The 23,828-nt window shown below is 42.1% G+C and overlaps 1 protein-coding gene and 1 pseudogene across 1 annotated transcript; both read right to left on the bottom strand.

The window, feature by feature from the left end:
• Positions 1-4,350: 4,350 nt before the first annotated feature.
• On the bottom strand, positions 4,351-11,511 carry LOC118365102 (zinc finger protein 664-like). The gene is made up of 2 exons (XM_035747053.2): positions 10,886-11,511; positions 4,351-5,545 (listed from the first exon to the last, which is right to left on the bottom strand). Exons 1-2 carry the CDS (start codon positions 11,208-11,210, stop codon positions 4,506-4,508), a joined length of 1,365 nt encoding a protein of 454 aa, XP_035602946.1. The 5' UTR covers positions 11,211-11,511; the 3' UTR covers positions 4,351-4,505.
• Positions 11,512-22,387: 10,876 nt separating this feature from the next.
• LOC118365742 (zinc finger BED domain-containing protein 4-like) lies at positions 22,388-23,497 on the bottom strand (annotated as a pseudogene).
• Between the last annotated feature and the right edge of the window lie 331 nt (positions 23,498-23,828).

The following is a 23,828-nucleotide window of genomic DNA, read 5'->3' as shown; positions in this document are numbered from 1 at the left end:
AACCATTATAAGGGGTTCTTCAAAGAACTTTTAGGGGTTCAGCCACAGTTTCAATTTGAAGAACCCCTAAAGGATACTCCAGTGTGTATATTGATAAAAGTCACCTTGTCTGAGAGACATTTACATAGTTATACACAGCCCAATTTGGGATTACTATTTTATATCGGCCATAATTTGACGTTACCTGCTGAGTGGGCATGACCAAAGTTATTATATTTAGCTACACTTTGTAGTACATTTTTACACTATAATAAATATGTCTCATGCCACATCGCCCGTTTTCAAAGGGAGTCGTTGGTTTTTAGGGGCAGTCGCTTTTTTAGCTTTTTGTCTGAAAGTATTTACTCCGCTGCGATACCAACTCTAGTCAGCAGATGGCGATGTGCGTCTTTAATGTGATTCTGCCACTGTGACGTATAATCTTGTGGACGGGACGCTTCTTAAACATCAACAGCTAGTCACCCACCTTGGCTCACTCTAACTTTATGGAAAAAGGTTTATGCAATAAATCTAGCAACTCCTCTCATACTGGGAAGAACACCCCCAGGCCTTTAGGGCAGTTTTATTTCCAATGTAGTACCTGGACAGAGAAAGTCCAATAAGCGTTTTATAGTTTCATCCTTAGGGTAATTTACCCTAAAGTGGCCACACTCCCATCAGTTTCTGAGACAACTGCCCAGACTTTGTAGACTGTTTAACAATGCTTAAACCTCATCTTTATTAAATTATGCATTAAAGATACCAACTCAAAACCTACGTTCATCCACATATGGGTTGTTTAAATTGTATCTAACTATATTCCCAGTATTACTTTATCAAATCTCTAATAATCGATTATACACACATACAATTCATCATATTTTAATATATTCACAGAATCCATATAAAACGTAAGAAATTATCAGGTTCTCACGACATCCATAGCTATGAAGCAGCTCTCCAAACATACTCCCAGCAGAATAAAAAAATAAACTTTTGTTTCCCGGACAATGACCATGGGATCGTCAACGGTTCTCTAACCTCCCAGAGAATGCGGCAAAATCAAGCATCCCAGGAATTATAGACCTTCCCCTGCTTTCTAAAATATCATCCCACTTATTCTCCAAATGTCAATCATCTGATTAAGCATATTTCTATATGTTACTATCCAAACGTCAGATTAAGACTCATTTCCACATTCACACTAGTCTCATATCAGTCACACAATGCTATTCCAAAACATACCTAATCAATTAGTTGTTTTTCAACAATATTTTAACCTGCAGGAATATTTTCACATTTCTATCTCATGGTTAGTTCCTAGGATAATACTACTCATACATCTTTCAATATTTCTAAAATGGGTTCCAGGTTTAAAACAATTACAGGTCTAAAACAATTACATGCTTAAAATAATAAAAAGTTTAAAATATTTACAGGTGCACCTTACTAGCTTATACTATATCATAAATAGTCTTCACTAGTTAACTAGAATCTGTGTTTTCATCCAGCTCGCGCAGATAGCTGGCCCGGACCTCGTTACATCTCCAAGCTGCCCCCCTCATTCAGGAAAACACAGTCAGAGCCTACTGCCTCAGCCCGGTTTACACCTCCAAGGTGCCCCCTTCACAAAGGAATACACACTCATAGCCTACTGCCTCGGCCCTGTTTACACCTCCAAGGTGCCCCCCTCACACAGAAATACACACTCAGAGCTGAAAATTGAATTGATATGTTTAAAGTAATGACTAAGGACTCCACCCTGAAATCATATAATTGTATGAAATGTGATAGAGTCATAATTCCATAATGTGTGTGACTAGACCATTGTGTCACTATGTAGTAATGTGAAAGTTGAGACAACAAAGGACAATGGGAAAGAGGCCCCTTCAAAGGTCCCTCTAATCTAGGGAGGAGAGGAACGGCTAGAAACTGCCAGGCTGGTAGAAAAGTGATTAACTGTGTGTGTGTGTGTGTGTGTGTGTGTGTGTGTGTGTGTGTGTGTGTGTGTGTGTGTGTGTGTGTGTGTTATAATATGACTGTTTGCATTTTTTACATCAGAGCTCTCTGAATAAAGAATTCACATTTTGCAGTATCTGAGACTTTGCCTAATTCTTATTTTGAATCCGTGATTTAGAACCTCGGGTGAATTGGTCAAAGCTATAATATAGTTTGGTTAGAACATCGGGAGAAAATTCTCATGACAAGAGCCTACGAGGCTTTTCTAAAAACTCCACTTGTTTCGCTCACCTTTCTTTCTTCTTTTTTTTTTTAAACTACGCTTGAGATGTGGTATCCACTCTGCTCGCTGCCTCTCAGATCAAAGGTGGGTCCATTTGCTCCGTTCCCGAATTGTCTCCCTGGGACACCAAATTAGAGGGATCCCTCGTGCACCGTGCACCATTCACCATCAGGAGTCATTTACCAGGTCGTCAGTCACCAAGTGAAGATTCACATCCCCATCGCGAAATGTGGTTGTTAATTTCTTTAATATCAATTGAGACAAACTTATCACACAAGTCAGAGTTATTCTCAAACTAAATCTTTATTCACTTAATATGGGAGCAGGGCAATACAACGCACACATATAAAGTGAATAAATTGAGTGCTCTGCGATAATGATGGCTGGTTGACAAATCACCCCCAGATGAAAGTACAAAGGTCTTTTACAGCCAAGAAGTGTTTCTTTCCCTTTCAACCTACACGAACAACAGATGTATAGAACAGGTCACAAGGTTAAGATTTGTATGAAAGAGTTATAATTCTCAGCAGACAGTATCTGCTATAAAAACAGTTCTCTTTGTGTAGAGACCAAGGGTCTGGCCCTGGGATCATCTCTCCCTGGCACCATATAGAATATTAACTCATGCTCTGGAATGTGGTCTTTTTAGGTTAACACCCAAAAGACATTGTAAATCTCCTGTCAGTGTTTTCTCCCAGAGGCCCATCCTCAGTAGAACACAGACACAATAGTTATAAGAACCCTCTATTATGTTGCATAAAAACAACCATTTGACGCAATAAAAGTATTATAACATAATCTTGCAATTTTTGCTATCAGTGTCCACTGAAAGTTGACTAGTAATAACAACTGGGACATAAAAGTCCCCCATGAGAACCACTAAATTTGCCCAAGAAGAGGCAAACAAAAGAACTGGTGTAAACACATACTGACTAACGAGGTGACACCAATCAGTGCGCCAAAGCCAGTAACACCTTCCCCTTAAGACAACAACAAATATATCCTACATTTTTGATGGAAAGGTTTGCACACCACCAACAGAAAACAACTTCCATTTCACATTAGAATCAACTACAATGCTTCACCTTCTACAATATTAACATGGTGTCTACTGGCTGTCAACAATTAAAAACAAAATGTATTTCTAAATAATAATATACTATAGTATTATTTCTGACCTTTTTCTTTCTATAGAATCCTAAAGCTAATTTAGAAAAAAACTCCACTGTCTTCTAGAACTCTCGTCTTCCTAAAACTCACTAGCTTCTTGAACTCTCGTCTTCCTAAAACTCACTAGCTTCTAGAACTCTCGTCTTCCTAAAACTCACTAGCTTCTAGAACTCTCGTCTTCCTAAACCTAAACGTAAAATGTGCTATATACACAAACATCTGCCACAATAATCATATTACTTGTATTTATTTAAACAAGCTCCTTATAAACTGCACAAGCACCAAAAACGCTGTTGTTTTGACAAGTAGCAATAAATCACTGATATCGATTAGGGGGGAAATCAGGTTGTACATGCTGTTGAAACTAACACAACTAAAAAAAACAAAATAGAAATGGGAGATATATTTTACCTCACTAGTTAGAGGACAACCTGCAGAAGACAGTCAGCTACATTTGGGAGTGATGCATTTAAATGTAGGGGTCGCTAAACAAAGGAACGCAACACTTATTTGTCATAACTCATCAATATCATGTTGAAATCAATTGAGCTCAAAAACCACACGGAATCTGGGCATAATTGGAACATCCCTGGTTAGAGGCCAATGTAGCTACATTTTGATTCAAGTTGGTCCCCAACATGGTAAGTGTAACGGAACACTTTTTTTGTTAGTCACTTTCTGTTAAATCATATAAATAGTACTCTTTCAATTCAGAGCCTGGATTATTCCTGTGAGGCTAATAAGCAATAGATGATACTTAAACATTCTGCATTGTGACATCATTAAAATACAAGGCTAATAGTTAAAACATTCAATATTGTGACATTATTTCATTGATATCATGAAACATCTCCTTCATGTAATTTCTGATCTTTTATCAGATCTTTTTTCTGATCTTTTATCAGAGCATCTCTTGTCACAATCACCACAGCTAAGAGATTTATCTCCTGTGTGTGTGTTCTCTAGTGTGATACCAGGCTGTTTAGCCAAGTAACACCATTCACATATTGATTACAGCTAAGAGATTTTTCTCCTGTGTGTGTTCTCTGGTGCAGCTTCAAAGTGTTTGATGTTGAAAAGCTTTTCCCACAATCTGAACAGTGGTGAAGCTTCTCTACTGTGTGTGTGTTCTCTCATGTACTATTAGGCTGCTTGACTGAGTAAAACTCTTCCCACATTGATTACAGCTATAAGGTTTCTCTCCTGTGTGTGTTCTCTGGTGTACAATCAGATTGCCAGATGTAACAAAACATTTCCCACATTGGTCACAGCTAAAAGGTTTCTCTCCAGTGTGTGTTCTCTGGTGCACTATCAGGCAGCTTGACAAAGTAAAACTCTTCCCACATTGATCACAGCCATAAGGTTTCTCCCCAGTGTGTATTCTCTGGTGTGATTTCAGGTTGCTTTGCTGAGAAAAACGCTTTCCACATTGATCACAACCATAAGGTTTCTCTCCTGTGTGTATTCTCTGGTGTGATTTTAGGTTGCTTTGCTGAGTAAAACTATTCCCACAATGATCACAGCCAAAAGGTTTCTCTCCTGTGTGAATTCTTTGATGCATTTTAAGGTCTACTGAAGAGTTGAATCTCTTCCCACATTCAGAGCAGCAGTGAGATTTCCCTCCAGTGTGTATTCTCAGGTGAACTTTTAGTGAATCTGATCTTGAGAAACATTTCCCGCAGTCAGAGCAGCAGTAAGGTTTCTCTCCTGTGTGATTTCTCAGATGTATAATAAGTTCTGATGAAGATTTGCAACATTTCCCACAATCAGAGCAGCAGTGAGATTTATCGCTTGTGTGAATTCTCTGGTGCAGTTTTAGTGAATCTGATCTTGAGAAACTTTTCCCACAGTCAGAGCAGCAGTAAGGTTTCTCTCCTGTGTGATTTCTCAGATGTATTTTAAGTTCTGATGAAGATTTGCAACATTTCCCACAATCAGAGCAGCAGTGAGATTTATCACCTGTGTGAATTCTCTGGTGTAGTTTAAGTGAATCTGATCTTGAGTAACTCTTCCCACAGTCAGAGCAGCAGTGAGATTTCTTCCCTGTGGATCTCTGCAGGTGTTTCTTGAGATGTTTTGATGTGGAGAGACTCTGCTCTGCATCGTGATGTTGTTGAGGTTCCCCAGAGGATCCACAATAGTCCCGTCTCTCTCCTGTGTGAACAACAAAGTCAGACAGATGGTTAAAGGCCTACAACAACAGAAATCCACTGAGGTAAAAAGTGATGCCCAGAGCGTACTCATGAAGTTGTACAACAATTGACATCTGTTAAATTATTTGACAATTGTCTGAAGACAGGCAAGTGAGCAACAATATATTTGTCATATATAGTCATATTTTGTATCCCTTTACATTAGTAGTAAAATCGATGATTGTAGGCTAGGAAAAAAAAGTTAAAGTTGTTGAAATCCTAAGCGGTGTGCCAGATGACTTTTGGTCTACAATATAGGCCCCTTTCTGTGTTTGATAAAATTGGCACACGAGGGCGATGCCCACGCAATTTGTTTGCAGAAACTCCTCCATGCTAATGAGGAAACCAATAGCTATGGATGTAGTATATCTGCTTAGTTATACCAATACCATAGACATACAGTAGGACCCATAACTTCACCTAACAACAACATAGACCTGGGACTATATAGCATTTAATATTTCAGGTAAAACATGGACACTAAAATGTCTTTGTCATTTCATAATCTGATCAGCAGATAATGTTGTGAATAATCCCACAACTCTGTAATGTGTTGTCATTCTAAATGTCCTGAATAAAGGAAAATAGCTCTGTGTGTTGTACAATAGCCTATCCATCAAGGAACAGTTCTCTACCCATTATGAGCTAAATATCTCTGTGTCCAAACAGTCTAACGAGACCCTACTGTAAATCAAGCAGACAATAACACATTATAAACATCCATTTGTTAGGGATGTTGGCTCCAACATGGATCACGGCATTACGGTCTTTACCGACGTAATGAATGAAGAGGCACTTTGGTTGTTATTACATGTTGTGATGTTTGTCATTTGACTGTCATTCAGAAAATGATTTCCTGGATCAGCTGATCAATTTCAGATTTCCCCTTTAACACCACACACACATCAGTCAAACACCTGCCTCTGTTTTTAACATAGTAACGGTGCCTACAGTTGAAGTCGGAAGTTTACATACACTTTGGCTAACTACATTTAAACTCAGTTATTCACAATTCCTGACATTTAATCCTAGTAATTCCCTGTCTTAGGTCAGTTAGGATCACCACTGTCACGCCCTGGTCTTAGTATTTTGTGTTTTCTTTATTATTTTGGTTAGGCCAGGGTGTGACATGGGTTTACTATGTGGTGTGTTTTGTCTTGGGTTTTTTGTAGGTACTGGGATTGTGGTATAGTGGGGTTGTCTAGAATAGTCTATGGCTGTCTGGAGTGGTTCTCAATCAGAGGCAGGTGTTTATCGTTGTCTCTGATTGGGAACCATATTTAGGCAGCCATATTCTTTGAGTGTTCCGTGGGTGATTGTTCATGTCTCTGTGTTTGTTTGCACCAGATTAGGCTGTTTAGGTTTTCACGTTACGTTTATTGTTTTGTATCGTTCATGTTTATCTTTTTATTAAACATGTATCGAAATAACCACGCTGCATTTTGGTCTGCCTCTCCTTCATCGGAAGAAAGCCGTAACAACCACTTTATTTTAAGGATGTGAAATGTCAGAATAATAGCAGAGAGAATTATTTATTTCAGCTTTATTTCTTTCATCACATTCCCAGTGAGTCAGAAAATTACATACTCAATTAGTATTTAGTAGCATTTCCTTTAAATTGTTTAACTTGGATCAAACGTTTCGGGTAGCCTTCCACAGGCTTCCCACAATAAGTTGGGTGAATTTAGTCCCATTCCTCCTGACAGAGCTGGTGTAACTGAGTCAGGTTTGTAGGCCGCCTTGCTTTCAGTTCAGCCCACAAAGTTTCTATAGGATTGAGGTCGGGGCTTTGTGATGGCCACTCTAATACCTTGACTTTGTTGTCCTTAAGCCATTTTGCCACAACTTTGGAAGTATGCTTGGGGCCAGCTGACATCAGCTATTTAGCCAACTAGCTATGGTCAGCGAGCTGGAGCACTAACTACCGGAGACCAGTTAGAACCCAACTAAAACATGACTGCAGATCAAAAGAGCAGATACATACAGAATGATGGCAGGGGAAATCCCCAACATCCAAAATAGATAGATTCCAGATGTCAGTCAGCGCTAGCAGTAATCCAAGGTGGAAAAACATACAAAACTCCCGTAGTCTACTTCACAGAGAAAATGCTGAAAAGTAGTGATGGGGAACAACTTCCTGAAGCATTGACGCTTTCCAACCAATAGTGTCAAAAATTGTTTTTTTACTCAAAGCCTCTTCAGCCTAGGGCTTACTTTTTCAAACATTCTGTTAAAAATCGCGCAACATTTCAGCGTCCTGCTACTCATGCCAGGAATATAGTATATGCATATGATTAGTATGTGTGGATAGAAAACACTGACGTTTCTAAAACTGGTTAAATCACGGCTGTGACTATAACAGAATGTGTGTTTCGTCGAAAAGCCCAAGGAAAACTGATCACCAATAAGTGGAAAAAATGTCAATGCGCCACTTGCATGTATTGTCTATGGCACAGAAAATTAGATGGAGCCGAGATTACAAGTCCTACAGCTTCCACACGATGTCACCAGTCTTGGCAATTGCCTGGAGGTTGTTCCTTGGTCAAACGAAGAAGAGAGACCCCATTCCATCCGGTCTCCGACAGGATGTTTTGGAAGAGAGATTTCCGATCATGATTTGAAGACGTGGAGCTATTGAATACACATTGCCCCGTGATCAATTTGATAGATTATTAATTAACGTTTACTAATACCTAAAGTTGGATTACAAAAGCATTTTGAAGTGTTTTGTGAAAGTTTATAGACAACTTTTTTAATTTAAAAAAATGACGTTGCGTTTTGAAACTGTGTTTTTTTCTGGATCACACAGTTTTCATAGATGGATATTTTGGGTATATATGGACCGATTTAATCGAGAAAAAAAAGACCCAATAGTGATGTTTATGGGACATATAGGAGTGCCAACAAAGAAGCTCGTCAAAGGTAATGAATGTTTTATATTTTATTTCTGCATTTTGTGTAGCGCCGGCTACGCTAATTATTTTGTTTAGGTCCCCTTCAGGTATTTCGGGGTGTTGCATGCTATCAGATAATAGCTTCTCATGCTTTCGCCGAAAAGCATTTTAAAAATCTGACTTGTTGGCTAGATTCACAACGAGTGTAGCTTTAATTCAGTACCCTGCATGTGTGTTTTAATGAACGTTTGAGTTTTAACGAGTGCTATTAGCATTTGGCGTAGTGCATTTGCATTTCCAGATGGCTGGGTGGGACGCAGACGTCTCAGGGGACGCTAAGAGGTTAAGAATCACAGAATTTATAACAGCCAAATTATACCATTATTATAGATGACGTTCCACACCGTAGCGCGTAGCTTTTATGTCTTCTTACTAAACCACTGGCTGTGTTCGAGAGCGTCAAAGTCCATGTTGCATTTTGGGTAAATGGTGACTGGCTGACTGATTTATAAATAATAATGAGTAGTTATTTATGATGCAAGGTGATTTGTAGATCAGTTAGTCTGCAGTTGCCTGCACTGTTCTGTTCTGAAATTAAGCTTCAGAAATCATTGATCACGTGCTGCTGATAAAGTGTTACAGGCATCAGCACACTGCTTTGAAGTATACTGCTTTAGCGATTTTGCCGCATGCCTCGTAGCTGTCGGTATCAAATGTAACATCTCTACCGAAAAGGTTTTAAAAAGAAAGGAGCAAACCGGTATGATTTTCTCTTTTGTTTTGAGCTCACAGCAAGAAGGCACCCGAGCCTACCGTGCTAATGAGTTTCCCTCTAGATAACACAACCGTCGAGTTAGTTATCCGATTTCATTTCATATTTACGGTGTTGCTGTTAATAGTCAGCTAGCGGGCTGGTTAAGTTAGCATTAGCCTAGCTAGCTAACATCTCCGACCATGAGGTCACTAAGCTTGCTTCAGAGTTCAAGTAACAGACACATCTCAACATCAACAGTTCAGATGACCATCAGGCCTTCATGGTCGATATTGCTGCAAAGAAACCACTTCTAATGAACACCAATAATAAGAAGAGACTTGCTTGGGCCAAGAAACACGAACAATGGACATTAGACCGGTGGAAATCTGTCCTTTGGTCTAATGACCTGGCCTCCACAATCACCCGACCTCAACCCAATTGAGATGGTTTGCGATGAGTTGGACCGCAGAATGAAGGGGAAAAAAGCCAACAAGTGCTTAGCATATGTAGTAACTCCTTCAAGACTATTGAAAAAGCATTCCAGGTAAAGCTGGTTGAGAGAATGCAAAGCTGTCATCAAGGCAAAGGGTGGCACCATTGAAGAATCTCAAATATAAAATATATTTTGATTTGCTAAACACTTTTTTGGTTACTACATGATTCCATATGTGTTATTGTAGAGTTTTGATGTCTTCGCTACTATTCTACATCGTAGAAAATAGTAAAAAATAAAGTAAAACCCTTGAATGAGTAGGTGTCCTAACTTGACTGGTACTGTATTTACTACATTTTGACTGGTACCATTCTTTTCTCATGCAATCACAGTAGGTTGTATCCAATTGGTTTTATCTCTCTAGGTCATGCCAGTAGGTTACAGTAGGTTGTATCTCTCTAGGTCATGTCGGTAGGTTACAAGTAGGTTGTATCTCTCTAGGTCATGCCAGTAAGTTACAGTAGGTTGTAACCAAGTGAGAACAATTGTCAACACATTGTGGAAAGTGTCGAATTTGGTCAACAACAAAATTAATGGCTTATTTGCTACGTGAGGTTTACTTGATCTAACAGAGGTTTCGTAATTCTTAAGTTGTTTTGTAGACATGTGATATACTAGCATATATTCTACTAGCATATATTCATGCTAGTAGCTTAGCATCTCTCTCCATTGAATACAGGTGGTTGACGACAACAACCCTCATAGAATATAAACAATATATTACAATAATATGATGAATCCACCAATCCAAAGAAAGGATAGGTGGGAGCTAGACAACCCACAGTGCCGTTTTGTGGACAACGACTCCCCTCCTTAGGACGGACAGACATCTTGTCAGTATATCCATAATATTTGGTGTAGCCAACCCAACTCTCGCATGGCACTATTGGGGGGCACGGTGCGTAGTAAATCATCACTACATGAAAATCACAACATGCCGTGAACCCCAGTCTGCTGTCAGCAGATAGACCCTTCTCAAATATATATATATATGTTAAGTCACTTTTTGGAAACGGAACGGAGAAAACAAGGGGTAGCTTGTTCTCTATGTCGTCTGACTCTAGACATATCAGTCATCATCCTAGGGCCCTCCGTTGAAGAGGTATTGATGAGCCAACTCCGAATATCCAAAGTTAAAAACAAATTTAAGGCGGTACTTACTGGTTTTAATCAGATCTCCTATCTCCACCTCTTCATCTTCATCTTTCAATGTGACAGTAATCTCCTCTTCCTTCTTCACTCCAAAAACTGCATCCTCGTCTTTCTCTTCCTCCTCTTTCACTCTGAACGCGTCTTCCTCTTTCTCTGTAACAGCATCACCCTCTACTTCTTGTTTAACTGTGACATCCTCCTCTTCCTTCTCCTCTTTCATGACAATGTTCAGCCCCACAGCTTCTTTCTCCGTCCAGCAGACCTCCTCTTCTTTAACAGGAGGACAGTAGTTGAGGGAGCTCATGTTCGGGGATGTTAGGTAGCTAGCTATCATTAGCGACTAGGCTAGTGCTAACTTAACCAGCCAACTACTATACCTGACTAATACAAAATAACGTAATATTAAATTAAATAGGTTAACAAGTAGATACGACAGCAGTGTGTCTAAAACACAGTAGCTAATATACACCGAAAGCGTATAAATAGCTTGAATCTTTCGGCTATGTTGGCTAGCAAGCTACCGAGGTGGTTGACGAGCTGTTTCTGAAGAACCGTCCACTAGATTATACGTCACGCTCGCAGCATCGCCTGAAAGACGCACATCGCCGTCTGCTGACTGGAGGGGAAACGCATTTGAGGATCATATTTTATTTTCAGACAAAGATGATTTTAAATGGATTGAATTATATAATACTATTATATTGACACATACAAAGACAAGAACGTGTTGATTTATTAGTGCGAATAAACAAATGTTTACTACAGCACATTTAAGGCAGTTTCATTAAGTCATACTACATCTAAATAAGTAGCTAGCTACTGTAGGTCTATACTGCTCATACATGGTGTAACAATACATCATGTAGATGTATATAATGAACAGACTAGGTCTATACTGATCCTACATTTGTGTATTATTTTTAAACATTTATTTCACCTTTATTTAACCAGGTAGGCAGTTTAGAACAAGTTCTCATTTACAACTGCAACCTGGCCAAGATAAATGTATTTGCTTTGTGTGCCATTGCCCGACTATTAAAAGTGACAAGTGACTATTTGAGACACAGCCTCAGGAATGTTTGGTCACGTGGAATCAAGTGGTCACTTGATGTCTACGGTGCCAAAGAGATTAATAGTTGGGGGTGTTGGGAGTGTGTTGATATAACCGTAATAATGTAAAAATTCCACTTTTAACAAACATCAGAATTGGTTAAAAAAGGTTATGCCCGGGTGGCACAGCATCACAGTGTTAGAGGTGTCACTATAGACCCGAGTGGTGCAGCAGTCTAAGGTACTGCACCGCAGTGATAGAGGCGTCACTGGAGACCCGGGTTCGATCCCGGACTGTACCACAACCTGCTGTGATCGGGAGTCCCATAGGGTGGCACACAATTGGCTAAACATCGTCCGGGTTAGGGGAGAGTTTGGCCGAGGGGGGGGCTTAACTTGGCTCCCCAGCCCGTTGGAGAGTTGCAAAGATGAGACAAGTTTGAAATTGGGGAGAGGAAACGGGGGTAATTTTTGTTTTTAAATATATAAAAAAGGTTATTAAAAAAAAGGTTGCATCCCAACGTGGTAATAAACAGCGGGCAAAGTGACCGTGTCAGAACAAAATGAACTCAAACGTTTTTCCATTTGAACACTTGATGTAATTAAATCAAACGTTTTACCATTGGGACGCTTGATGTAATTAAGTAATTATTATTTTCGGATATAAAGACGACGCTGTATCAACAAAAAACGGATTGCAACTTGCAAAACATCTGGGAAGAAAATTACAGACGGAGGCGCACCAACTTCCAACTTTGTTCGACATTTGAAGCTGCACAAAGAACGGTAAGTCGTGGCTAATAGCCGACAGCTATGTAAAATAAATATAGTATAGCATGTAGGCTAACGTAACATTAAATCAATGTGCCTCCACACAGTCAGTCAGTGCTGGAACGTGAACATTACACCCAAGATTGAGCTACAACTGTGGTAGCCTGGGCGATTGCGCCCCATAGCTTGTCTTGACTTGGGACTTGAGTGCTAAAACTTGAGACTTACTTGTGACTTGTAAAACAATGCCTTGGTCCCACCTCTGGTATATACTGTATTCTATCCTATTCTACTGTATCTTAGTCTATGTATTACTCATCTCATATGTATATATTGTATTCTGTCCTATTCAACCTTATCTTAGTCTATGCCCCTCTGACATCACTCATCCAAATATTTATAAATTCTTAATTCCATTCCTTTAGATTTTGTGTATGGTTAGATATTACTTGTTAGATATTGCTGGACTGTTGGAGCTAGAAACACAAGCATTTTGCTACACCCACAATAACATCTGCTAAACAAGTGTATGTGACAAATAAAATGTGATTTGATGTGTATAGGTCTGGTGTTGGTCATTCTACACTGTGTTCTCTTACCCAGGTCTGGTGTTGGAGATCATTCCACTCTGTGGATCTCCTGCATGTATTTTCTGATGTTTAATCAGACCACTTGAATGAGAGTATCTCTTGTCACATTGATCACAGCTATAAGGCTTCTCTCCTGTGTGGCTAAGCTCAAGTTGGGTACTGAGGTATCGTAGTAACCTCTTCGCTGAAAGTCGAAGGCCGGAGGGCGGTAAAAAAGTTTTTGGGGGGGCTAACGATTCTCAGACGTTTTTGCTTTTCTTTTCAGTTTGACCTTTTTTGGAAGAGAGCGGGAATGCAGATGGCGCAAAATTCTTCAAATATGTTGGTCCCAGGGATCGGGCTGGCGAATACGGTTCGCTTTGTGTGGCAGGACAAGGAGATGGAGCCATTCTGACGTGAAACTTTTGGAAGGACTATCTTGATGTGGATCCTTAAACTGACAGGGAAGGATGGGAACTTGTGATGTGGCTTTACACACAGAAGAAAAACACGACGAGATCCTGAAAGAGGTGAGAGAAGTGGGAGGTGCGAGGCCGATGTGCCACTACGAGGTAACCAGCTTGCCAAAAAACAATAAAAACAATTTCAGGATTGTAAATGAACATGTATAGCCCATACGTCAAGGACAAGGAGGTGAGGGCCTTTCTGGGGAGATACATGGATGGCATCTCCTCAGCAAGGCACCTCAAGGACTCCCTGGGTTTTTGGAACGGGAGGAGAGACTTCCAGGCCCTCCTCAGGGAGGACCCAAAGGGACTGGGCGGCTACCTTCATCCTCCAGCTATGTTCTCCCTGGGGGCTGAGAGGGGGACATTGTTTTAAGCACGTCAGCCCCCTGTCTGGCCTACGGCCACATCCTAGCCTCGTGCAGCACAAGAAAGTGCAGATTTTGTGGATCTGATGAGCCGAGGCGAAGGACTGTGACGAGCTCAAGGCGTGCCACGGGTGTGGCTAGTCAGCACACACCCGTCAAAGGTCACACCTGTGACCTTGCCCGGCTCGTCAAAGGTCATATGTGTCTGCGGCTGGGGGGCAGAGGGGATGGCATCACGGAAGGAGGAGGAGCAAAGAGCATCAGCAGGAGGAGAGGGGGACAGAGAAGGCACGGGAGCAGCAGAACCGGGAGGAGAGGAGGGAAAAGAGGCAGAAGGAAGCAAGGGACAGGAGGAGCCAGAGAGAGAAGCAATGGAGGGAGAGGTGGTGGAGAAGGAGTCGGTGGCAGGACCAGTGGAGGAGGGGGGAGAGGGAGTGGGGGACAGCAGAATGTTGAGTGTCCTTGTGGAAGAGATGGGGGAACGGTGGAGGAGCTTGCGGGGAGGGGGGGTGGTGTCTCCCTGTTACCGCCATTGCCAAAGAAGAGAGGGAAGAGGAAGGGGCTCTCGACAGACAGCGAGAGAGAAGGGGGTATGGGGGGGAGAAACTTCTGTGTCCTCGCTGGCTTCCCCAGCCCCTCAACTCCTGGTGGAGCTTGATACACCAAGCACGGTTCAGGGCTGGTCAACTGAGGGGGGTCGCAGTTCCTGTTTGGGGACACGTGCTCCCCCACTCTATACCCAACCAGATACGGGGCTGGGGAAGAGGAGGAGTTTGGTGGTCAACCCAGGATGCAGGGCACTCAGGAGCCAAACACCATTCCTGCATCCTGGGTTGGTAAGATGGAGGAAGACGGGGGGGCGTCCCTGCCGGTGGAGATGGAGCAGGGGAGCATCGGGTGAGACTCTTTTTTTTGGGGGTGGGTTAGTAGTTGGGTGATGGTTGTTTTTGATTTGATTTGATAATTTTTTTAATGGAGCCTACTATAACTTTTGTTAGTTTAAATGTAAGCGTTTAAGGGATTTTGTTAAGAGGAGGGCGTTTTTTTGTTATTTAGAGGGTGTGCGTTTTGACTTTTGTTTTTTAAAGGAGGTTCACCTGAGGGATGGAGGGGATGTTAATAGATTTAGGAGGGAGTGGGACAAGGGGGAGTCGGTTTGGGGTATAGGGGGGGTTGCACTCATCAGGGGTAGGGATTTTGTGTGGGCACAGGGAGGTAAATGTTGAGGGTTCATTTGGGGTTATGCAGGGGAGGGTTTTGGGGGTGAATGTCACCTTAAGGGATTGCAGATATAGATTAGTGGGGGTGTACGGGCCACAGGTGGCGGCAGACAGGAAGGAGATGGTGGACTGTCTGGTACCCCTGTGCGCCACAAATAGGCAAGTGGTGATGGGGGGGGTTTAATATAGATTTAGGGGTAGGGGGATAGCAGTGCATCACCGGGCTAATGGATTGCCATGGTCTGGTTGATGGAGAACTGCACACTACTCCGACAACGGCTGGTTCCACTTGGTGCAACTCCTGGGGGGTTGCGTAGAGGCTTGACTATATTTTTCTGTCTAGGTCCATGGGTCAGTTGTCTAGGCAGCTGTTGCCTGTTTTCTTTTTGTATCACGATGGGGTGCTCCTGCAGGTGAAGTCACCAGTCTGCCTCTTTGGATAGGTGGTACTGGAAATTAGATCAGGATGTGCTGGATGAGCTTTCATTGAATCCTTTACTGGTTTGTTTCGGGGGATTGAAGGCCTCCGGTCCATGTGTGAGGGGGTGGTAAGAGTGGTGGGATTTAGTTAAGGTAAGGATTAGAGTTTTTATTACAGGATATTGTAGGAGGAGAAAAAGGGAGCAAAGGAGGAAGGTGGATCATATCCAAAGGATGCTCGAACTCGAGTACGAGGCAGGCAACCTCGGCGGGTCGGTCGACTGGGAGAGATCCACAGCCCTGAAGGCGCAACTCAGGGAGCTGTAGGAGCGGAAGGCTCGAGCTTTCCTGGAGCGTGCGCATAGTGGGGTTTTAGAACACAACAAGACTTGTTGCGTTAAGTTGACGCAGTACGCAGATGACATGTCCTTTCTGCTTTGCAAGGACTCGTGCCTGACAAGGTCTCTTGTCATTTTCGGGGACTTCACCCGAGTATCGGGAGCTGTGCTTAACCACGCTAAGTCTTCTGTGAAGTTTTTGGGATGATGGCGTGGTAGGACGGATGTGCCCGGGGGGTTCTCTCTGTAATGGGGCCCTGAGGATTCTGAGACCATTGCTCAGCCAGTAATACACCCGTCTGGTTACTTCCTGCGGCTGTTCTTCTCATATCAGGTGAGAAGCGTGTGGTCTAACACGGGTCCTCGGATGGAGCAGCTGCCGTGGCACTTTGGTCATGCGGCCAAGTGGCTGTGTGCTCACCCTGAGGTTGAAGTTGCCCGAGCAGGTTTAGACCACAGACACCTGTACGGGGAGGTCAGACGGGGAGGGTGTACGGTGCCTGTAGTGGGCATCTCGGCAGTGGTCTGGGAGGGAGTGCAGGCGCGGGGTCTGGACAACAGGCTCAGGGACCTGAATTGGTTGAGCCGTCTACAAGTGCTTGCCAGTACGTTCCATCATGTACAGGCATAGCTTGGCTCGATCCCCCACCTGTCCAAGACCATCTTGTGGCGGGGAGGAGACACCTTTTGGGACTGTTCCTTTGCCGGAGTAGTATGGGCATGGCTGTTGTTACGTGGGTGAAAGGGAATTTTGTTTGAACTTTGGCTAAGGTAGAGAGAGGTGTAGGGAGAGTGAGGGGGGACGGTCAGGGACAGGTTTCTGCTCTGGCTTCTCATAAGCCTCTTTAAACAGGGGCTGTGGGAAGCCAGGCAGGACATGGTAAAGACAGGGAGAGATTGGGGGGTGGAGGGGATAGTGAAGAGAATGGAAGTACGAGAATGGAGGTACGAGTAAAACATGAAATATTATTTCCTGATTGTAAAAAAAATCCCCCCTCCTCAATCAACTAGTCTCTAACCAGAATAACATGAGTTGTGACCTTCAGACGGTTAGACTGTCAGTCCATAAGCATATTCAGCTACTTAGATGTCATGTATTGTCATGTGATGCTCACTATAAGAAATCCTGAATGTATTGAAATGCCTGGAGGGGATGTGTTAGTTAACAACCCATCATTTAATCATTCATACCTGTTAATTCACAACCCATCATTTATACCTGTTAATTCACAACCCATCATTCATACCTGTTAGTTCACAACCCATCATTTATACCTGTTAGTGCACAACCCATCATTTATACCTGTTAGTTCACAACCCATCATTTATACCTGTTAGTTCATAACCCATAATTTATACCTGTTAATTCATAACCCATAATTTATACCTGTTAATTCATAACCCATCATTTATACCTGTTAGTTCACAACCCATCTTTTATACCTGTTAGTTCACAACCCATCATTTATACCTGTTAATTCATAACCCATAATTTAATCATTAATACCTGTTAATTCACAACCCATCATTTATACCTGTTAGTTCACAACCCATCATTTATACCTGTTAGTTCACAACCCATCATTTATACCTGTTAGTTCATAACCCATCATTTATACCTGTTAGTTCATAACCCATCATTTATACCTGTTAGTTCATAACCCATCATTTATACCTGTTAGTTCATAACCCATCATTTATACCTGTTAGTTCACAACCCATCATTTATACCTGTTAGTTCACAACCCATCATTTATACCTGTTAGTTCACAACCCATCATTTATACCTGTTAGTTCACAACCCATCATTTATACCTGTTAGTTCACAACCCATCATTTATACCTGTTAGTTCACAACCCATCATTTATACCTGTTAGTGCACAACCCATCATTTTATACCTGTTAGTTCATAACCCATCATTTTATACCAGTTAATTCACAACCCATCATTTTATACCAGTTAATTCACAACCCATCATTTGTACCAGTTAATTCACAACCCATCATTTGTACCAGTTAATTCACAACCCATCATTTGTACCAGTTAATTCACAACCCATCATTTGTACCAGTTAATTCACAACCCATCATTTGTACCAGTTAATTCACAACCCATCATTTGTACCAGTTAATTCACAACCCATCATTTGTACCAGTTAATTCACAACCCATCATTTATACGCACGCCTCCAACTCAATCATCAAGTTTGCGGACGACACAACAGTGGTAGGCTTGATTACCAACAACGACGAGACGGCCTACAGGGAGGAGGTGAGGGCCCTCGGAGTGTGGTGTCAGGAAAATAACCTCACACTCAACGTCAACAAAACTAAGGAGATGATTGTGGACTTCAGGAAACAGCAGAGAGAACACCCCCCTATCCACATCGATGGAACAGTAGTGGAGAGTGTAGCAAGTTTTAAGTTCCTCGGCATACACATCACAGACAAACTGAATTGGTCCACTCACACTGACAGCGTTGTGAAGAAGGCGCATCAGCGCCTCTTCAACCTCAGGAGGCTGAAGAAATTCGGCTTGTCACCAAAAGCACTCACAAACTTCTACAGATGCACAATCGAGAGCATCCTGGCGGGCTGTATCACCGCCTGGTACGGCAACTGCTCCGCCCTCAACCGTAAGGCTCTCCAGAGGGTAGTGAGGTCTGCACAACGCATCACCGGGGGCAAACTACCTGCCCTCCAGGACACCTACACCACCCGATGTTACAGGAAGGGCATAAAGATCATCAAGGACATCAACCACCGAACCACTGCCTGTTCACCCCGCTATCATCCAGAAGGCGAGGTCAGTACAGGTGCATCAAAGCTGGGACCGAGAGACTGAAAAACAGCTTCTATCTCAAGGCCATCAGACTGTTAAACAGCCACCACTAACATTGAGTGGCTGCTGCCAACACACTGTCATTGACACTGACCCAACTCCAGCCACTTTAATAATGGGATTGATGGGAAATGATGTAAATATATCACTAGCCACTTTAAACAATGCTACCTTATATAATGTTACTTACCCTACATTATTCATCTCATATGCATACGTATATACTGTACTCTACATCATCGACTGCATCCTTACGTAATACATGTATCACTAGCCACTTTAACTATGCCACTTTGTTTACTTTGTCTACATACTCATCTCATATGTATATACTGTACTCGATACCATCTGCTGTATGCTGCTCTGTACCATCACTCATTCATATATCCTTATGTACATATTCTTTATCCCCTTACACTGTGTATAAGACAGTAGTTTTGGAATTGTTAGTTAGATTACTTGTTGGTTATCACTGCATTGTCGGAACTAGAAGCACAAGCATTTCGCTACACTCGCATTAACATCTGCTCACCATGTGTATGTGACAAATACAATTTGATTTGATTTAATTCATAACCCATCATTTTATACCAGTTAATTCATAACCCATCATTTTGTACCTGTTAATTCACAACCGATCATTTATACCTGTTAGTTCGTAACCCATCATTTATACCTTTTGCTTGAAAGGGGCAGTTCAGGCTGGCTGGCACGCTCTCTGACTTTACTCGGCAGGAACTAATGGGGATCCATAATAAACCCCAGGAAGAGTAGCTGTCATGTGATGCCTGGTATAGAAAAGTCCAATCCTTGGAGAGTCCACGGGAGTGGCACTATATCTGCAGGTGTCAATCTGGTCAAAACCACTGATACATGTGTCCCTCCACCCTCTGGTGGGATGGATCATGTCTACAGAGAAACCTAGATTCAAATACTTAGATTTGTGTGTTTTGGGTAAATGTTGTGAAATTGTTAGATATTACTTGTTAGATATTACTGCCCTGTCGGAGCAAGAAACACAAGCATTTCACAACACCTGCAATAATATCTGCTAAACACGTCTATGTGACCAATAAAATGTGATCTTGATTTGAAATAAACGTCCTATTTGTCAAAGGTGCTTTTGGATGGAGTCAAAATGACTCCAAAGGATTTGAAATAGTTAAAAATCCATTTTGATACAGAAACACTAAACCATGAATTAGATTTATTAAGTACAGGTTGATTGACTAAGTCATGAAACATTTGGAAGAATTGAATAAACCACATTTTGGCTATGATAAAAGATATGCCTCTGGGGTCAAAACAATCCATGTTAGAAGTATGGTTCAATGCAAATATGTAGTGGGTGTAAAGTTTGTTTTAAATTCTCTCTCATTAAAAACGAACCAATCAACATATGCTTCTCTTTGAACGACTTAATATAATATTAAACTGTTATGAAATAAATGAAAAATAAAAGTTTGGTTCCTCAACTGCGTTGCCCACTCCAGTCCAGATGGCAGATGTGCGTCTTTTAGGTTCAGGCGACGCTGCCAGTGTGACGTATAATCTAGTGGACGGGACGCTCCATCAACAACAACAGCTAGTCAGACACCTCGGTAGCTTTCTAGCAAACACAGCTACAACATTCACGCTCTTTACACTGTTTTGGTGTATATTAGTCGCTGTGTATTAAACACACTTATGTCGTATGTACTTGTTGACCCATTTAATTATATATTTACGTTCTTTGCCAGCTAGCTGGTTTGCTAAATTAGCTTAGGACCAGGCCAGTCGCTAATGCTGACTAGCTAACATCCCCGACCATGAGTTCACTAAACTAATCTCCTCCTGATAAAGAAGAGGTGGTCTGCTGGACGGAGAAAGAAGCTCTCGTCAAAGAGGAGGAGGAAGAGAAATATGTTACAATACAAAAACAAGTTCAGGCTGTTACAGTGAAAGAAGAGAAAGACGTTTCTGTGAAAGAAGAGGAAGACGCGTTCAGAGTGAAAGGGGAGGAATATGTTACAGTAAAAGACGAGGAGGCAGAGAAAGAGGAGGATGCAGTTTTTGGAGTGAAAGAGGAGGAGGGGAAGATGACTGTCACATTGAAGGAGGAAGAGGAGGTTGGAGATCTGTAACGCATTGAACATCAAGAGTGGACCATCAACAAAACGTTACCAATTGATCAAATGCATCCATTGACAATGCCTGAAATACTGTAGTCCTCAATATCTCCTATTAGATTGTCCCAATACTCTTAAAGGGGCAATCAGCAGTTGTTACATCTATTTTGGGACTTATACATTAATGATATGTACCCATCTGTTCCTTGAAGATTTCACTTATAAATGCCCCATGAGCTTAGTTCAACTGTCGTACCCCATTAGAACCCAAAATATAAGCTTTTTTTACTCCAATGTTTATCAGTAAATATAAACAAACACTGTATATCCTCAAAACATGGTTACAACTATAATGTTGATATCATGGATTGTTGCATTTCTCCAGCCCCATCCTTCAGCTTTTTACCGAAACTGGCAGGGAGTTATTGTTTCTACTAGAGGTCGACCGATTATGATTTTTCAATACCGATTGTTGGAGGACCCAAAAAAGACGATACCGGTTATTTGGCCGATTTAAAAAAATATATATATATATTTATATACACACACATTTTTGTAATAATGACAATTGCAACAATACTAAATGAACAATGAACACTTTTATTTTAACTTAATATAATCCACAAATTAAATCAATTTAGTCTCAAATAACATGAGAACATATGTTCAAAGGAACCACCAGCTTTCATGGGTCTTCAATATTCCCAGTTCAGAAGTTTTAGGTGGTAGTGCAGAAAGCAGAGCTTGTCTGCATGTTCCCCTGTCAGTCAGCTCCTCTGCTTATCATAAATGTTCCCCACCTTACTGAACACTCTCTCTGTTTGGGACCGAAGAAGGTGGGGGACAGAAAAACTTATTTTCCAGTGATTGAAGTCTGTCCTCATTTGGGGCGGCAAGGTAGCCTAGTGGTTCGAGCGTTGGACAATAGTAACCGGAAGGTTGCAGGTTCAAACCCCCAAGCTGACAAGGTACAAATCTGCCGTTCGCGCCCCTGAACAGGCAGTTAACCCACTGTTCCTAGGCCGTCATTGAAAATAAGAATTTGTTCTTAACTTACTTGCCTAGTTAATTAAAGGAAAAATTTCAAAAATACACATTTTGCTTCCAACACTCCAAAGGCAAGCCGCTCTTTCTGTCACTGTCAGGCTCTGTTTGAGGTAACGCTCAAACTCAATTTCAAAACTGCGCTGGACTTCAGCCCTGCCCTCTTGGCTTCCAAGGATTCTAGCGTAGAGGCTGTCCACCAGACTGGGTGGCTGATCTACCTGGACTCTTCGCCTTTTTTGCACCTGGATCTGGGTCCTCCTCTTCTCTTGTCCCTTCCGCTGTGGCTCTGGGATTTGGTTTCCTTAGTAGGTCAGACTCCTTCAGCCACTCGTGCTTTCTCTAGTGCTGTCCCTGAGCTGAAGGCATAGCTCTTGTAACGTGGATCCAAGACAATTGCCAGCACCAGGCACTTTGTCTCCTCGGCCTTGGAGAACCTCCTTGTCAGACTGTCCAACATGGTGTTCCGTAAAGTTTTGATGCCTTGAGTAGAAGAACCCTCCTGCTGCAGCATCAGCTTCAGCACCGTCACACTGGGGATGCTTCATGCTGCTGTAGAGTTGGAATGGCTCATCTCCAGTGTCACCTCCTCCATAGGTGGCCAGAGTCTCAATTAGGTTAGAGACAATGTCCCACTGTGCAGCAGACAAACTGCTGTTGTGTCTGTATTCACCTGCATACACATTCGGTGCACGCCTCTGTTCAAACATCCTCTGCAACATGTGTAGTGTTGAGTTCCAGCGAGTTTGAACTGCTTGGATGATGCTGTGTTTGGGGTGGCCAAGCTCTTCCTGAATGGCCCTCAGCCTCTGTTTGGCCAGTACAGAGTGGTCAAAGTGAGTTGCACGGCTCTTCAACATGGCAATAATGTCTAGCACAGCTCTCTGACTGGATTGGCCATCATTGATTACAAGCTGTAGGGTGTGTGCTCTGTAGCTGAAGTCTGGAAGCTCTGCCAGTCTCATACCTTTCACCATGTTTGCCCCACTGTCCCTGAGGACCAGCACTACACGTTCTGTGTGGATTTCCCAGTATTCCAACATGGTCAAAAACATCTCTCTGATGTAGTTTCCTGTGTGTGATCCAGTCATAGTCTTGACATTCAGCACAACCTGCTTTCTTGTCCAGACATTATCAATAAAATGTCCAGTAAGGTTCATCAGGGACTCTGTAGTGCCTGACCAGCAGTCAGTTGTGAATGCCATGTGTGGAGCGTTCACTGGTGCCACCAGATTCTTCACTTTCATCACAACTCTTTCACATGTTTTATCTAGCATTCATCTTTGATCCTGTACCGGGGTTCAGCAAGAGTAATCGGCTGCTGAAAGCCAACATCAGACACCACTGTGAATGGCTGGTTGTCATTGGCAATCATCTCAATAATTGCTACATCTTCTTGGCCCTTGGGTCTTTGTCCTGCCATTTTGCTTGTTTATTAAAAAGTTGTAAGATTGTAGCCTGCGATGTCTGTGACGTGTCTGTATCACTTTTTCCTTGTGAAGAATTTGCATTAGCTTTTTTCATCATTGCTTCCTTATGGGCTTCTGGGTGGGTGTTCTTAAGGTGATTCCACAGGTTGATGGTATTTGTTTATTTAACCGTTGCTGACCCCATGCTTACATCTTTATCACAAATAAGACACCTTGCTTTCCCTGGTGTCAATTCCATGTAATAGTCCCACACTGGTGCACTGCTTTTCTCTGCCATCTGTAAAACAAACACACACACACAGCTCTGAAGTGACAATGATACTG

Source organism: Oncorhynchus keta, chromosome 32 (genome assembly GCF_023373465.1).
Source record: "Oncorhynchus keta strain PuntledgeMale-10-30-2019 chromosome 32, Oket_V2, whole genome shotgun sequence".
NCBI lineage: Eukaryota > Metazoa > Chordata > Actinopteri > Salmoniformes > Salmonidae > Oncorhynchus > Oncorhynchus keta.
Note: the sequence above shows the minus strand (reverse complement) of the source record. Positions and strands in the feature narration are given on the sequence as shown.

What these genes read in the sequence shown, in the direction of transcription:
- LOC118365102 (XM_035747053.2), bottom strand. Translation starts at nt 11,210, where the DNA reads ATGATAGCTAGCTACCTAACATCCCCGAACATGAGCTCCCTCAACTAC. An exon ending in AGGAGATCTGATTAAAACCA is followed by an intron (nt 5,546 to 10,885) that starts GTAAGTACCGCC and finishes TTGTTCACACAG; the next exon opens with GAGAGAGACGGGACTATTGT.